Source organism: Larus michahellis, chromosome 7 (assembly GCF_964199755.1).
Source record: "Larus michahellis chromosome 7, bLarMic1.1, whole genome shotgun sequence".
NCBI classification, from domain to species: Eukaryota; Metazoa; Chordata; class Aves; order Charadriiformes; family Laridae; genus Larus; species Larus michahellis.
The window spans coordinates 3,086,695-3,102,216 of record NC_133902.1 but is presented as its reverse complement, the minus strand read 5'-3'; the positions used below and the strand labels follow the sequence as shown (position 1 = coordinate 3,102,216).

The following is a 15,522-nucleotide window of genomic DNA, read 5'->3' as shown; positions in this document are numbered from 1 at the left end:
GGGGCCAGAGAGGAATGGGACACCCCAGCCACAGTGGGGATGGGGAAGGGGCCCAAACCCCCCCAGGGTGGAGAGAAGCGACCAAACCGAGCTGACCCTCTCCATCCGGGGGGTGATGAGGTGTGTGCCCCCCCCGTGCTCTGCACCTCTCTACTCCCCCCACCCTGGGGGTTCCCCAAACCCCATTTTTTATTATTACCCCCTTTCATTGCAGCGGCGGCGGTGCATGGCACGCAGAGGGGGTGAAGGCCCGCCGTGCAGACCCCCTACCCGCCCCGCCGCACCCCGGGGTGCCGGGATGGGGGGGGTGGGCTGGGAACCTGCTGTGGGGGGGGCTGCATCGCATCGCATCGCATCGCATCGCCTGGCATCGAATCGCATCGCGCTGCACCGGCGGGGAGCGGGGCTCCGCTCGGCTTCCACCTCCTCGCCCGAAGAGGAGGGGGGAGGAAGGAGGAGGAGGAGAAGGAGGAGGAAGGCGCCTCCCCCTGCCGCCCTCCCCGCGCTGGCACCCACCGGAGCCCGATGCGGCTCCGGCCGGGCGAGCGGCCACGGGATCGCCAAGCGGCGGGGCCCCCCCAGCGGTGGGGGGGGCCCGGAAGGGGACAAGAGGCAGCACCCCCCAAACTTGCCTCTTTCCCCAAGGCTCCTGCACCCCCTCTTTAATTTTATTTGCCAGCAGGAGGGGGTGCGCCCCCCCTCTTTAATCCGGAAGAAGGGGGGGTGGCAGAGGAGGTGGGGACCCCCCCCCTCCTTTGCATGCTCATGGCCGGCTCCCCCCGCTTCCAGCCCCGGCAGGGGGGCAGCGAGTGAGCCCCGGCCCCCCCCGGGCTGCGGAGCGGCCGCTCCCCCCCCCACCCCCGAAACTTTGCCTTCGGATGCGGGGACTCCGCCGCCGAGCTGCTCCTGCCGCTGATTAATTGCATCTGCCTGGGATTAATTATTCACCCGCCTGCTTTGGGTTGTGGTTTTTTGTTACCGTTGATTTTTTTTTTTTTTCCTCCCGGGGGGAGCGCTTTAATTCAGCTGCTTGGTTTTTTTTTTTTCTTTCTTTTTTTAAAATTTTTTTTTTTGGAAGAACCGCGCTTGGAAATCTTATTTTTATTCTCGTTGCATGGGGGGGCTGGCGACCTGCTAGCCCTGCAGCATCATCCTTCATCAGCACATCTTTTTTTTTTTTTTTTTTTTTTTTTTTTTCCGGGAGGGGGGTTACACGTGCTCTTCTCCCCCCCGCCTCGGCTCCTGAGGAGGAAGAGGAGGAGGAGGGGGACCCGCCCCCGCCGTCTGGGCGCTCCCCCGGTCGTCCTGCAGGCACTGGGGGGGGTGTGTTGCGGCAGGTTCGGGGTGGGGAGGGGTGGGGGGCCGGTGATGGGGTGCTCTGCTCGCTGAGCTGGGGGGGGGCAAAACCGAGCCCCCCCTAACCTGAGCCGGTTCACCCCCCCCCCCCCCCCCCCCCCAAATTCCGCCGTTGGCTGCTGCTCCCGGCTCGCACGTGGTTGGATTTAGGGGATTTCTGCGGGGTTTTTTTTTGGTGCTTGGTTGGATTCCTTTTATTTTATTTTTTTAAATTTGGGGTTTTTTTGCCACGGGGGTGGCTCGGGGCCTGCCTGCCCCCCCCCCCCCCCCCCCCCCAGGTTTTCTGGCTGCCCCCCCACCTTGCAATGGCCTCTCCGGAGAAGATGCACCCCGGGCCGGCCGCCCTGCTCTGCTGCCTCTGCTCCCTGCTGCTCCCCGGTAAGTGCTGCCGGCACCGGGGGCGGGGGGGGGGGGGGGACGGAAAATATATATCTTATGTGGGTATCTGCATCATGGAGGGGGTTTGCACCCATCTTACCCCTCCAGCCCCATCTGCCCCACTGTGCCCAGCTGGGAACTGCTCCCCACCCCGGCAGCCGCCGCCTCCCCTGGTCCTCTGTGCCCCCCCCCAGCGAAATGGGTGAAGATTAGAGTTTATTCCTGGCTTAATAAAATGACAGCTTGTGCTGGCGAGCGCTTGCAGCGGGCTGTGTCCCCGGGCAGGGAGCGGGGTGGCAGCGGGGGGAGATGGGGCGAGGGGGCTTCGGTGTCCCCCACGGCCCCCCCCGCCCCTTGTCTCCTTAATGCAGAGCTGCTTTAGCAGGAGGATCAGGGGCTTTATCCGCTATTATCCACTCGCTTATTCCCCAGACCCGTACCCAGCCGCTTTCCCAGCCTGCGCCGAGTTACAGGGCGAGCGCTGCCGAGGTGGCATCATTTTGGGGTGCGGGGATGGGGGTGCAGTCCCTGCCATCCCTCTGTTTCTTTCTATTCCCCCCCTCCGGCTTTTGGGACAGGGGTTTTGGGGCTGGTGCTGCCCCTCCTGCCTGCGGCCTGGGCAAGGGGGGTGGTCCCTGCCGCCTGCACTTGCCCTGAGTTGCATCCAAATCGCTGCCGTGCCACGGCCGAGCTGCGGTGACATCCCGGCCTGCCCCGGTGACACCCCGGGGGACGCCGGCACCTGCTGCTGGGGGTGTTTTTGGCGAGCAAGGCCGAAGTGGGGTCACGCACCCTGAGGGACACGGGGCCGGTTTCTGCGGATGGTTTTTGTCGGGTGATTTTTGTGTAAAACCAAGCCCCACCGATGCACCAGCCAAAGCATCTCTCCCCGGCTGCCGGCTTGGACAAGCGGAACGCGGGGGGCTCCTTGCAGTTTGGGGGGAGCCACCCAGACCCCTCCTGCCAGCCCAGCTCTGGCCGTGGGCTCAGCATGTCTTGGGGGCTGTTCTGTCCCGTCCCGCTCAAACCAGACCCCCCAGGGGCCGGAGGGGTCTCTGGACCATGCCCAGCTCCATTTTGCACCGGCAGCCCACGGCCGAGGCACTCCGGGGGCTCAGGAAGGGCTTTCTCAAGCATCGGCGCCCCCCGAGGCTCTTCGAGCAGTGGTGAAAGGAGGAGGCGGGGGGGGGGACACTGGAAACGTTGTGTGGAGCTGGCAGGGGGTTTCCCCCCTTAAAAAAACTCTGACCCCCAACACAGGAGCAGAGATGCTCCAGGCTGGCGAGCACCGCAACTTTACGTAGCATCCTTTGGGGTGGCGGATGCTACCCCCCCTGTACCCCGAGACTGGGTGTTTCCTGGGGTGCTGCCGGGGCAGGGTTTGCTGGCAGAGCTGTCTCTTTGGGACCCCCAGGTGAGGGGGTTCTCAGGCGGGGGGGGACAGTGTCTGGCAGCTGTCAGGGAAGCGCGATCTCCTTCTGCTCCTCAGTTTCCCTGGATGAGATTCAGCCGTCTGGGTCGGCGCTTCCCCACGGCGGGTGCGCTGCTGGAGGCGGCTGTCGGCTTTGCTGGCAGGTGACGGGAAATATCCCTGTGGAAGCGATTCCATCGGGAATTGCCTCCGGTGCAGGGGCTGGATGCAGCCCACTGCTCCCCATCCCCTCCCGGGGGTTTCTCAGCCCGCCCTGTTGCTGCTGGGACACCAACAGCCCGGTGGGTCAGGCCTCGGGTTTATCCCAGGGTGGGATCTGATCCCTGGGCTGGGGGATGCCATGGTGGGGGGGTCCCCGTGGCGGCGATGCCAGTGTGCGGTGGGCGAGGGTGGCCTGTGCCGGGTGTGGGGCCAGGATTTGCCGTGCTGCCGCAGGAGGACGCCTGCGCCGGCGGGGAGAGAAGCATCTGCCAGGAGTTTTTAGGCTCGTTTCACGACACACAGCTGCCCTCGCCGCTGCTTCGGCCTCTCCTGGACAAATAAAGGTCTTGGAGGGAGCCGGAAAAAGAAGCTGAGAGCTCCTAATATCTCCCAGCCTTTCTTACAAATCGTTTGGGCTGGCGGCAGGGGTCAGCCAGGGGCGAAGCAGCGCCCTGCTCTCCTGCGCGGGGTTTTTTATTCCCTTTTCCCTTCTTTTTTTATTTAAGAGCAACCCTCAGCGCCAGCCTTGCTCCTGCTGCGCTTCCCTGCCGGCACCGGGAGCCCCGGGAGCCGCTTGGCTGCCAGCCCTGGATCAGCTGCTTCCAGAAATGGTTGGGGTTGTTTATTGTTTTGTTTTGTTTTTTTTTTTGGCACCTGCGGGCTGGGATGGCCCCGGGGTGGTCCCAGGGCTTGCGGGAGGGACGGACGGACCCTGGGGACGCAGCGCAGTGAGGGGTACGGATGGTGTGTGCTCTGTGTGCTCGGCGCCGTTGTGCTGCGAAGCTGCAAGGGACCTGTTGGGATGCGGCACAGGGAGGGGGGATGGATTTACCCACTGGTTTGCGAAAGAACTTGTGCTGTCCATGGGGTTGAGCTTGGACTCCTGCGTCTTCCCTCTGCTGCCTGCTGAGCCTCGTACCCGCAGCGTGCCTCAGTTTCCCCTCTCCCAGAGGCAGCACTGGCCCAGAGGCAGTGGTCCGGGGCTGCTGGAGTTATTCAGCATCTGTCCCAGCATGCAGGGCAGGCTTGGCATCCCGCGTTGGATCCTACAGCCCCGGCACCTCCATCCCGCTGCCGGTGGGGATGGGGCCATGCTGCTCTCCCTGTATCTCCCACCCGTTATTCCCACCATGGGCAAGTCCCAGGTGTGGGGCTGGGGCTGAAGGATGATGCTGTGGGCCCATGGCTCCATCCCTGGTGGTGGCGGGGGCGGGGGGGGGGCTCCAGCCAGCGCACCCCAACCCCGGCCAGGGAGGGTTACACACTACCCCCGTTTCGGCTCAGAGCGTCTCCCGGCTGGAGGATTTTCAGACCAGCAGATGGAGATGTGCAATAACTCGCTCCCGAACCGGGAATGTACACCCGGCGTTTGCTCATTTAACGCCCGAACCGGGAACGTACACCCAGTTTTGCTCGTTTATCGGCCCCCATTCCCCGCCAAGCCGGTGGGGTCGGAGCAGCCGAGCATCCTGGAGCCAGGAGCGGAGAAGAAGTGGTAGGATCTTTCCTCCCCCTGGCAGACAGGATCCGGCCTCTGAGCTGGGTTCACCCTGGTACAAGTTTTACCTTCGGTGTCGCAGAAAAGGGGGTCACGCAAGGGCACCCCGGAGCCGAAAGCCGCTCGGCCGAGCGGCTTTCGGCTCCGGGGTGCCCTTGCGTGACCCCAGGTCCCACTCCATCTCCCCCCAATCCCGATACTTTACATCCCAGCAGGATGCTTGCGCTGGGACGTCGGGGTGCGAAGTTGGGCATCCCAAGCGGGAAATTGCCTTTTCTTCTCCCCTTTTTGTCCTCTCGGTGGTGTTGGGGAAAGAGGGATGAGGGATGCTATCGGCAGCCTGACGGAAATCCTCGGCAGCAGATCATTTTTTGGCCGGCGGCGTTGCAGGGTTTGGCCTTGGGGCTTTCGAGCCGCGTTAGGTGCCTCCGTACCCTCATCCCGAGACATTTTCCTGTGTCGGTGTGTGTCCCGTGTTGCTCCTGGGCTCCCCGCATCATGGGGCGGGGGGGAAACTGAGGCAGGGTATCGGGTGGCAGCAACCCCCTGACTGAGGTTTGCTCAGTGATTTTTTTTTTTTTTTGGTTTTTCTTTTTTTTTAGAAACCTGGCTATTTTGTTTGTTGGGTTTTTTTTAAGTGCCACTATTTAATTCACCCCGCCATGACCGGCTGCTGAGGTCCCTCCTCGCCCAGCCTCTCTGCATCCTAAAAAGAGGAGGAAAGGGGAAAAACAATCCAGCTGGGTCCCTGCAGAGCATCCCTGGTGTTGCACCAGCGCATCCCTGATGTTGCACCGGCGCATCCCAGCTCCATCCCCTCCCGTAGCCAAGCTCTACCCAGGGAGGTGGGCAGCAGGACGTGGGCTCATCCTGGGAGATGATGCGTGAGGGAAGAGGTGCTTACATGGCATAACCTGATTATTTTTTTATTTTATTATTTTTTTGGCTCCTGCAGCCGTCTGGCTGATACAGCCTGCCACGGGCGTGTGGAGGAATCGGCAAGCTGCCGGTGTGTTCCCCTCCTGCTTGGCGCCCGTCGCTGCCGCCGTACGAGCATCCCATCCATCTGGAAAAGGTCACTCCCGCTAATCTAATCAGAGCCTTTTATTATTAAATACACGGCTCTGCTAACGAGCGGCCCCCCGGGGAGCGAGGGAGGCAGCTGCTCCTGGGGTGGGATGCGCGGTGACGGGCCAGGGACCCCAGCGGTGCCTTTGGGGACAGAGTCCCTTCCGGGGAGTTTGTCCACGTGGGATGGCAGGAAGAGAAATGGTTCAGTGGTGCGAAGTAAGGTGGGTCCTGGTGCTCCTCGCCGAGGGGAGTGGAGGTTGGGGCTCACTGTTTCCCTGAAAATTGGGAGACACAAGGGGTTTGATGGTGGCCCGGCGTTCCCCACCCTGGGGCAGTCACCAGCCGGGATGGGGGATTTCTAGACTGTCACCTCTCCCCCAGAATGTCCCAGGTTTGGGATGCAGAGGCTTCTCCTTGGCCTGTGGCTCTCCTGGGGAGACCAGTCCCTTCTTTTATTTTTATTTTTAAGCTGTTGTATTTTTTAGCTGTCGCTCGACCTGTTGCCGCTCCCCGCTGGGCGCGCGTCCCTCGCCGCCGGCTGGGTGCGGAGCCCCTCGCTCGTGGTCTTGCCTCCCAGGGGGATACCCTCATCAAGGCAATTTACAATCATCCGATGGAGCTGCCGTCTCCTGCCGGCGAGCATTTTCCCATCACTTGGGCGTATTTGCTGTCCTTGATTTGTCACTAGCTCTGCTAACAGCCCGAGTGGGTGCTGCCGGGGTGGCTTTGCCCCTGCTTGCGGGTGCCGTCACCTCCTGGCCCCCGCAAGAGTTAGCGGGGCAGGTTTTGCCACGGTTAAATGGGCTCGGCCGGGACCGTTCTTCTTCTGCAGGACTGGCGAAAGTTGAGAATTAATTCATTTTTATTTTTTTTTTAAGGAAAAGGTATGTTTTCCCTCTTGAAGATAAATAAGATTGAAGATGCAATACCTGCTGCTGCCAGCTCGGTGCGGCTGCGGGATGCGCTCGTCGCCGGGTACCAGCTAAATTAACAAAGGAAGGAGATAGATTCAAGCCCTGCGTGTTTGATGCTGTGGCCACTTTGCTGGGTGTCAAAGTCCTGAGCTGGTGACGTCCCCAGCTCGGCGCCTGTCCCTGTCCCTGCTTTTGGGGCTGCTGGGGTGGACTGGGTTTATCCGCGGCTCCTTGGGTGCCTGTGAAATTGAGTCCCGCTCCGGCTCTGAACGCAGCCTGACGCACGTCACCAGGGGGGAAAATTAATCGGTGTCTAATCAGTCTGAAACGTGTCACTTGGCACATCCTGGGCTGGCGGTGGCGTTGGTGGGGGGGGGGGGGGCGCGCACAGCCCGGGGGATGTATTTGGTGTTCAGATTTGGAGGGTGCTGGGAGGATGTTCCTGCTCCCGGCCATGGTGGGAGGGGACAGAGACGGGACGAACCCCCCCAGAACATGTGGCTTTGGGGGGGGGGCTGTGTCATTGCATCACCTCCACCCCAAGACTGTGATGCTGGGGGCTTTTTCCTTGGGAGCTGCTGTCCCTGTCCCCGCTTCCCCAGGCCACCCTTCAGGGCTCTCCCCTGCTGCCTTGTCCTCCCACCTCTGGCTCCCCGGGGCGGGGGCGTTATCTGGGGAAACCATCTGTGCCCGCCTGCTGCTGGGGGGCTGCTCCCAGCTCCTGGCATGGGGGGAACCCAGCATGAAGGGGGGGACCCAGCCCGGGACCCACCAGAGCACGCGCTGGGGGCTCAGGGGCTGCCGGCTTTATCCCAGGGCTGCTCCCCCCCACCCCCTGCTGCCTTTTGGAGCCCCCAAACGTCCCCGCGGACATTTGTGGTCAGGCACTTCCTCATCCTTTCCCCCACCCCCATCTTTTAATTCATTTCTTCGTTTTTCTTCCTCCTCCGTAAAGGCCCTCTCCTCCTGTCCCCTGGCCTGTCCCTTGCCGTGATTTGTGGAAATTGCTCTAAAGTAGCTGCTGCGTAAAAGCCTTGCCGGCTCCAGGAATTTATGGCAGGCTGCGCCTCTGCACGGCACATCCCATTTAGGCCATATTTATTTATTCCTTTAGGTTGCTTGCTTATTTTTTCCCCCCCTTCTCCCTTTTTAATAGTTTTCCGGGGGAAACGCAGAGCTCAGCACCGCAGCCTGGTGTGGTGCTGGGGTGGTTCCCTTCTGCTTAGTGCTGCCGGCCCCGAAATACAGGCTGTGTGCTGGCCTGGGGCTGAGTCCCACCAGCATTTCTTATTTTCTTCCTTCTGCCAATGAAGCCGGGATGGACCTTTTGGAGGGGGAAAAGTCTCAAGGAGCTAAAAGAAAGGCAAATATAGCAGTGCCCACCAGGTATAAGCACAACCCTGTATTAGACACTAGAGAATCCACTTGGAGCCAGCGCTGCTGCTTGCAGGAAGGCTTGATTCACTTTTCCTGGCCAGCACCCACTCAGTTCCTACCCTGGCCGGTTTTGGGAAGCCTGGACCAGTTTAACCTCCCGGGCTGAGTGTTGTAGTCCTCGGTACCATGGGGCTTCCCAGCCCCGTCACCCCGTCGCCGCCGCGGCCATGGGCAGAGCTGGGGGCCCACAGCGTCCCCATGTCCCCACGTCCCTCCCTTCCCCACAGCCACAGCTGGGACGTCTCACCGCCACGCGCCGGGGGAAGGTAGTTTTACATTTGTAACAATTATTCACTTAATTGAGTTCCAATTAGCTGGGACTGGAGATGGAGGCTCTCGGCGCGTCGGAGGGAAGGGAGAGCTTGTTGTCTTTTATGTCGCCGAAAACAATTTTCAAGGCTCTGGCTGCTGGGAGACATTTCGGAGGTTTCCACGAGGGGCCTGCTCGCGTTTTCTAATTTTGGCTTCAGTTTTATTACTGGTGGTTTTTTTTTTTTTTTTCCCCCCTGGCTGTGTTGAAACACGGAGCAGGGGGGGCTCGTGTTGGGGCTGACTGGGTTTTGGGTGGAGGTGAAGGCGTGGAGGCCTTTGTTTCTCCTTGTTGTCATCTTTCAGGGTGTTTGGAGGTGCTGGCCCCACTTGGGTGGGAGTGTGACGTGGTGGGGACCGGTGCTATGGGCTGGGGAGGGAACGGGATGGGTGCGATGCCTGTTCCCAGGATGGGTGAGGAGATGGGGTGGGAGCCTGGCTCTTCCCTGGGAGCCGGGGCGACCTCTTGCTGGAGCATCCAGCTGTTGGGACATCCAGATGTGGGGCATCCCTGGCATTTGGGGCCATTGCTGCCCGTGTTTCCCCTTTGTGCTTGGCCCTGATGGCTGCGGAGGCAAAACCTGGGCCACCAGATTTTGGGGCTCTGGAGCCTCAGCTAAGGATCTGGGGGCACTCAGGGGAGCGGGGTGGCTTTATGCTGGCTTGGAACGAAACGGCAGTTGGGACATCCGTACTGATGGCCTGGTGAGGAACAGCCAGGGTGGGCTTTCCCTCGGGGGCTGCGGGGTTTTGCCGTGGTCCCCTGGCTCTCGGCGTTTTGGGCGGACCCGTCACCCCGTTGTCTCATCCAGGTGCTGACCCATGTGGGGAAACTGAGGCAGCGGCATGTCCTGCCCTCATCTCCCTGATTTCAGGGGTAGGATTGTCACCTTGTCACCCTGCTCTGTGGGTCTGGATCCAGGGAGAATGGGAGCACCAGTGGTCCCGGCATCACTGGCGGTGCCGGCAGCCCTGTGGCCCGGAGAAGCAGCATCTCTTGCTTGTGCTTGCAGAGAACCAGAGAGCGGAGCTGTGCCCGGGGCTGTTGCGGTTTGCAGGGTCCCAGGGCCCGTGTTTGGGGTCTTGGACGACTGATGAAATCCCGTGGGCCTTTTCGTCCTGCGGCCAGGCTGGTGGCTGAATCCCAGCAACCGGTGACCACCAAAACCCCTTCAAAGGGGTCTTGAGCCGGGCTTGAAGCCGATGTGAAGCCCTCTGCTAGGGACGATAGCACAGCTCCCTGCCACCTCCCCGCAGCCCTTCCCGTGTATTTAGCGAGGGTTTTATCATCGTGTCAGCTCAAGTCATTGCTTTATGGACACTTTTATGGAAACCATCGGTTTGCTCCGATGCGGGACCACCACAGAAGCCCAGCTGGTGTGGGCTATGGCCAGGGCACGTGGGGGTGGCCCGGCGGGAGACAGGGCAGCTGGGGCTGGTGTCTCACATCACCCCTATTTTGACATGTCCCTCGGAACTGTGTTTGGTCCGTTGATGCACCAGGCCCCCAGTGCTGCCTGGTAGCATCACGAGAGGTTTTAACCCTCCTGGCATGACCTCAAACCTCCCCTCTCTCTTCTCCAGGGCTTTTCCTATAGCTCTTCCCCTGCTAAGTGGGGATATATGTGCCGGGAGCCCCCCGCCGCATCCCAGGGGATAAGCTGGGATAAAGGTTCCCCGCCGGAGTGTGGCTAAAGTGATCCCTATGGCAGACAGCTGGGGCTGGGGCTAAGCTGGAGCTCAGCGCTGGCTATCGGTGCTGGATCAGGGGAAGAGGAGGAGGAGGCTCTTCGGCCTTGGGACGGTGTGTGGGAGCAGGGATGGGGCTGGTGGGGCTGTTGCAGGGGCAGGATGGAGGGGCTGAGCCGCACTCCCCCCGTGCCCTGTTTGCTGGGGATTTGGGGCAAGAAGGGAAGGTGAAGGAGCCAACATCCCCCACCAGCCATAGCTACGTCCCGTCTGTCCCTCGGCCTCTCTTCCCATGTGTCCGTCAGTCTGTCTGTCCCCAGCGTCCCCAAGCAGGGGGGATGGAGCAGGAGGGTGGCTGGTGGTGACCGAAACCCTGTGGTGGGACCTTCACCCGTGTGGGGATGGGCAGGGGCTTTTGGGTGCTGCTTTTTACATCCACAAGACCCCCTGGCCTGGGGGGGGCGTGTCCTAATTTTAAGGCAGGGCTGGAGGGTGCCGCTGCTGTCCCCGTGTGCCCTCAGCCCATCTGGCCACACGTCTGCGGCCGGCACAGGGCACATCTGGCCAGGCAGATGTGGGGTCTCGGCGAGGGGGTCACCGGCAGTTGCGTGTTTCCATGTCCCTCTCATCCCCAATCTCCCCACCGTGGGTCACAGCTCAGCCCGGCTCCACGTGGGGTGGGAGGGAGGGGACACATGGGAGTCCTGTCCCATCCCGCTGTGGGGCTGGGGTGGCTCCTCAGGCCAGGGGGGTCCAGGCAGCCCCCCGGCCAGTGGGAGCCTGGCCAGGCATGGAGATCTGCTTCTTTTGCTCGCGGTGCTGAGCTGCGAGGGTGGAAGGACCATATGGTCCCCTCTGCGCCAGCCTAATAAACCCGGGAATGCAGGTCAGGCGCTGCAAATCCCGTTAACCACAGCGGGCTGTGGAGCAGAGCCAGCGACCAGGGCTTAACCGTTCTGTCCCCCCAAACCCAGCCAGAGGTGGGGGTACGAGAGCCACCTTCCCTCCCAGGGGCTGCTAGAAACCAGGGGAGGGGCTGGGGACGGTGGTGTGGGGACTGGAGTCTCCTGAGCTGTTTTGCTTGTCTGGCCATCCTTCCATCCGTCCTTTCTCCTTCCATCCATCTTCCTCCCATCTCTTGAGCTGTTGTGCCATCCTTCCATCCATAGAATCACAGAATGGTTCGGGTTGGAAGGGACCTTAAAGATCATCTCGTTCCAACCCCCTGCCCTGGGCAGGGACAACTCCCACCAGCCCAGGTTGCTCCAAGCCCCGTCCAACCTGGCCTTGAACCCCTCCAGGGATGGGGCAGCCACAGCTTCTCTGGGCAACCTGTTCCAGTGTCTCACCACCCTCACAGCAAAGAATTTCTTCCTGATATCCAATCTAAACCTACCCTCCTTCAGTCTGAAACCATTACCCCTTGTCCTATCGCTACACTCCCCGATCAAGAGTCCCTCCCCATCCTTCCTGCAGGTCCCCTTTAGTTACTGGAAGGCCGCTATAAGGTCTCCCCCGAGCCTTCTCTTCTCCAGGCTGAACAACCCCAACTCTCTTAGCATGTCAATCCTTCCTTCCCTCCCTCCTTCCTTCCCTCCCTCCTTCCTTCCCTCCCTCCTTCCTTCCCTCCCTCCTTCCTTCCCTCCCTCCTTCCTTCCCTCCCTCCTTCCTTCCCTCCCTCCTTCCTTCCCTCCCTCCTTCCTTCCCTCCATCCTTCACCTCTTTTCCCTAGAGCTATTCTCTTGCTGTGCAGCCATTTCTGATCAGCCTATCTCCTTCCATCCATGCATCTTCCATTCTCTCTGGTGGTTCATCCATCCTCATCCAGCCTTTCTTTGCTCTCTAGCCAGCAGCCACGCATCCATACAGCCATGCATCTCCTGCCTCCCTTCTCCTTCCCTCCCCACCCTCCATCCCTCCACGGCGCAGAGCCTTGGGCTGGGCTGTGATCCACCGTCCTGGCACCCACCCCGGGCTGGATGCGGCTGGGTTAGACCCTCTCCCGGCAGGATTAGTTTATGGCCAAGGAACGGAGGCGCCGGTCCTGTTCCCCTCCCGGCGACAGATTATAGCATCATTTAAATGCATTTTGTCTGGGGAAGGAAATAGCTTCTCCGGGTGCCGACAATCTGCCTGCGCTGAACTAATCGTGACCGTCGCATTAATCTCCATCCCAGCTCATGCCCGCTCCCTTCCCCCGTCCGGCACGGCAAGGGTGCAGGTCTGTTGCTCGGTGCTGGGGCCACCCCGGGTGTCCCCGCTGCAGCAGGGCTTGGTGACACCGAGCTGCTGATACCCGTGGTGGCTTATCTGAGTTGACCAGGGTCCACAGCGCACATCTGCTCTGCCTGGCTGCATCGAGGAGAGGGGTTTTCCTTGCCACCCCCGGTGCACACCCCTTATTTGCCATCAGAGAATCCCCATGGCAAGGAGGAAGGAGCTGGTTGCCGGGGGTCTCTGCCACGAGCCGGGGCCGGGTGGCAAATTGCAGACAAAAAACTGCCTGCTTTTGCCCTCCCAGGGCAGCGGGTGGCTGTGGGTGCCCCTCGCTGGCGGGCGGCCGGGTGCTCGCTGGGGTGGCGCAGAGGTTCTCCCGTCCCCCACCCAAGGGACAGTCGGTGACGCCAAGCGTTTTGCACCATCCCAAGGGTGGGTTTCAGTCGGGGCCAGACTGGGCATTGGGTCGGGTGTATTTCGGGTGGGTTTTCTTTGTGAAATGACCTGATCTTTCCCCGAACCCCAGAGATTTTTAAGGGAGAAAAAAGGATGCTATTTCAACGAGTCAGTTAAACACAGCCTCTTCCCCTGGCTGCCCCTGCCGGCACCTCACCCAAGTGCTCGGGCTCGTGTCGCTCCAGCTGGTGGATCCTTTTCTGCAAATAATCTCATGCCTTGGAAAAAATCCCCTTTCCTAATTGCTGGGGACGGCAGGAGCAGCTGTGGCTGCGTCAACTGGGTTGCAGGGAGGACACCAACCTTTGTGTTTCGTGGCAGAAAGCAACCTCCATGAGCCGGAGGAGCAGAAAGCCCCTGGCTGGTGGTTATTTCTGAGCAGAGCGGCACCCGTGGGTGCTTTCTGGGGGTCAGCACCTCTCCTGCAGCTCCTGGCTCTCCAGGAGGTGGGAAAACACAGCGGGACAGGCTCGGCGGCCGGCGGTGAGCGGTGTTAGCGTGGCAGGGGCTGGAGCTGTGCCCACGGCGGTGCCGGCACGGTGGCCTTGCCGGTGATGCCGGCAGCCTGTCCCCAGTGTCTTCCCAGCCCTGAGGAATTTGCTGCCTGGCTCTCGGACAAGTTCCATCCCAGGCAGCGTAGCTGCGGATGCTTCCCGTCCCCGTATCGAGTGCTAATCCTTTTATGAGCCCTCTAAGCTGCTTAACTCCCCTCTGCCCCGCAGCAGGGAGTTCCCCGGGTGGGCTGCGGGGTCCCGCATCCCCTTCAGCCCTGGGGAGCCCAGCCATGGCCATGCTCCCGGCTGGGAAAAGCCCCAGGTCCTGGCATGCTCCGAAGCCCCCGCCGGGGAGGGGGCTGAGCCATTCCCGGGAGCCGAGCCGTCACATCCGCACCTTTCGCTGCCGCCTGACATGGGTAATTTGGGCTCTCCTGCTCGGGAGCCGCTTGGGAGCGGTTGCAATCAGCGCCGGGAACGGGGGGATGTGGAGGAAGGGGGGGGGACACCCAGGCCTCCCGGGAATCGTTGGCAGCCGCTGGCGGATGCAAAGACCTTGAGATGTCTTCCAGGCTCCCGCAGCTCCGGCGCAGCGCCTGCCGTCAGCCCGGCTCCGCACCCACCGCCTTTCGCAGCATTTGCTTTAGCAGAAAGATTTTCATGGGGTTCCTCTCCGCTTGCCGGCCGCGGCAGCCAGGTAGCCGGCTTCCCCTCCGAGGGGCTGGGGTGGCTCCGGTCCCCGGGAGCGTGTGGCCGGCAGGGGCTGCCTGCTCTGCCTGTATGGGGTTTATTCTTTTTTTAAGGCAAATTGGTCAAAATGAAGGACAAAAGGGATTTCCTCAGGCCCGTCAGACCTGGGCGCTGCTGGGGTTTGCCCGAGGTGGCACTGACATCATCTTCATCACTTTTCCACCGGGTCGTGTCCATGCCTGGACAAATTGGGGCTGGACCTGCTTTGGCACACAGGGCCAGCGGGTGGCAGCCCTGGGGGGGTGGCGGGTGACAGACCGGCCGTGACACCACCCTTACAGGCAGCCTGCAGGGATGGAGCGGGTTTGGGGCAAAGGAGCCGATTTAGCCACCTTCCCCATGGGATCTGGGAGCTAAAAGTAGGAGGAAAGCCTTGGGCTTAGATACTTGGCCAGGACCTGCCAGCCAAAAGTTAACCTGGACCTGCCTAAATTTTGGTAACGAGCCTCTGGAGAAACCGAGCATCCTTTTCTCCGTGCATTTGGAAGCAGGGGTGCAGCCAGTTGTGCCCTATTTCTTTCGACGAGTGGGTCCGCGCTGTTTCGGGCAGTGCCTTGGCGTGGGGGCCAGGGTGGGCAACCAGGGCTTCGGGGTGCCCAGGGACAATACCAAGGTTGGATGCTGTCGTGGTTTAACCCCAGCCCCCAACTAGACCCATGCAGCTATTCACTCGCCCCCAGCCCCAGTAGGGTAGGGAGAAGAGGGAGAAAAAAGGAAAAAAAAACAAACCCTCATGGGTTGGGATGAAGGCAGTTTAACAGAACAATAACGGAAGAGAAAATAATAATAATGGTAAAAGAATATACAAAATAATACAATTGCTCACCACCTGATGATGCCCAGCTCACCCTGAGCAGCAATTGTGGATTCCTGCCCCCCGGCCATCTCCCATTTATATACTGAGCGTGACGTCTTATGGTACGGAATATTCCTTTGGCCGGCTTGTCCTGTCTATGGGAAGCCGAAAAAGTCCTTGACTTAATATAAGCATTGCTTAGCAACAACTAAAACAATATGGGTTATCAACATTATTCTCATGCTGAATCCAAAACGCAGCAGCTACTAGGAAGAAAATTAACTCTATCCCAGCTGAAACCAGGACAGATGTGGCTTCAACACACCTTGGCCCAGCCTTGGGCAGCCCCTGAGCGTCCCTCCTGGCCGGACACCCCATCCCATGCCAAGGGTGGGTTTGGTGAGGCTCCTCCTTGCCGTGGGGCTGGATTGCTCCCACCTGGGTCCGCTCTCCCTGCGCTGGGGCTTGGGAGATGCTCAAGGGGAGGATGCCCTGCACTAACCCACACTCTCCATCCCTTCGCA

The 15,522-nt window shown here is 60.8% G+C and overlaps 1 protein-coding gene across 1 annotated transcript in view; it reads left to right on the top strand.

Moving 5' to 3' along the window:
- Window positions 1–482: 482 nt before the first annotated feature.
- TMEM132E (transmembrane protein 132E) overlaps window positions 483–15,522 on the top strand; it is a 30,491-nt gene continuing 15,451 nt past the window's right edge. The window contains exon 1 of the mRNA XM_074595812.1: window positions 483–1,734. Within this exon, the coding sequence (XP_074451913.1) occupies window positions 1,662–1,734 (73 nt within the window). The 5' untranslated portion in view covers window positions 483–1,661. The remainder of the gene's footprint in view (window positions 1,735–15,522) is intronic.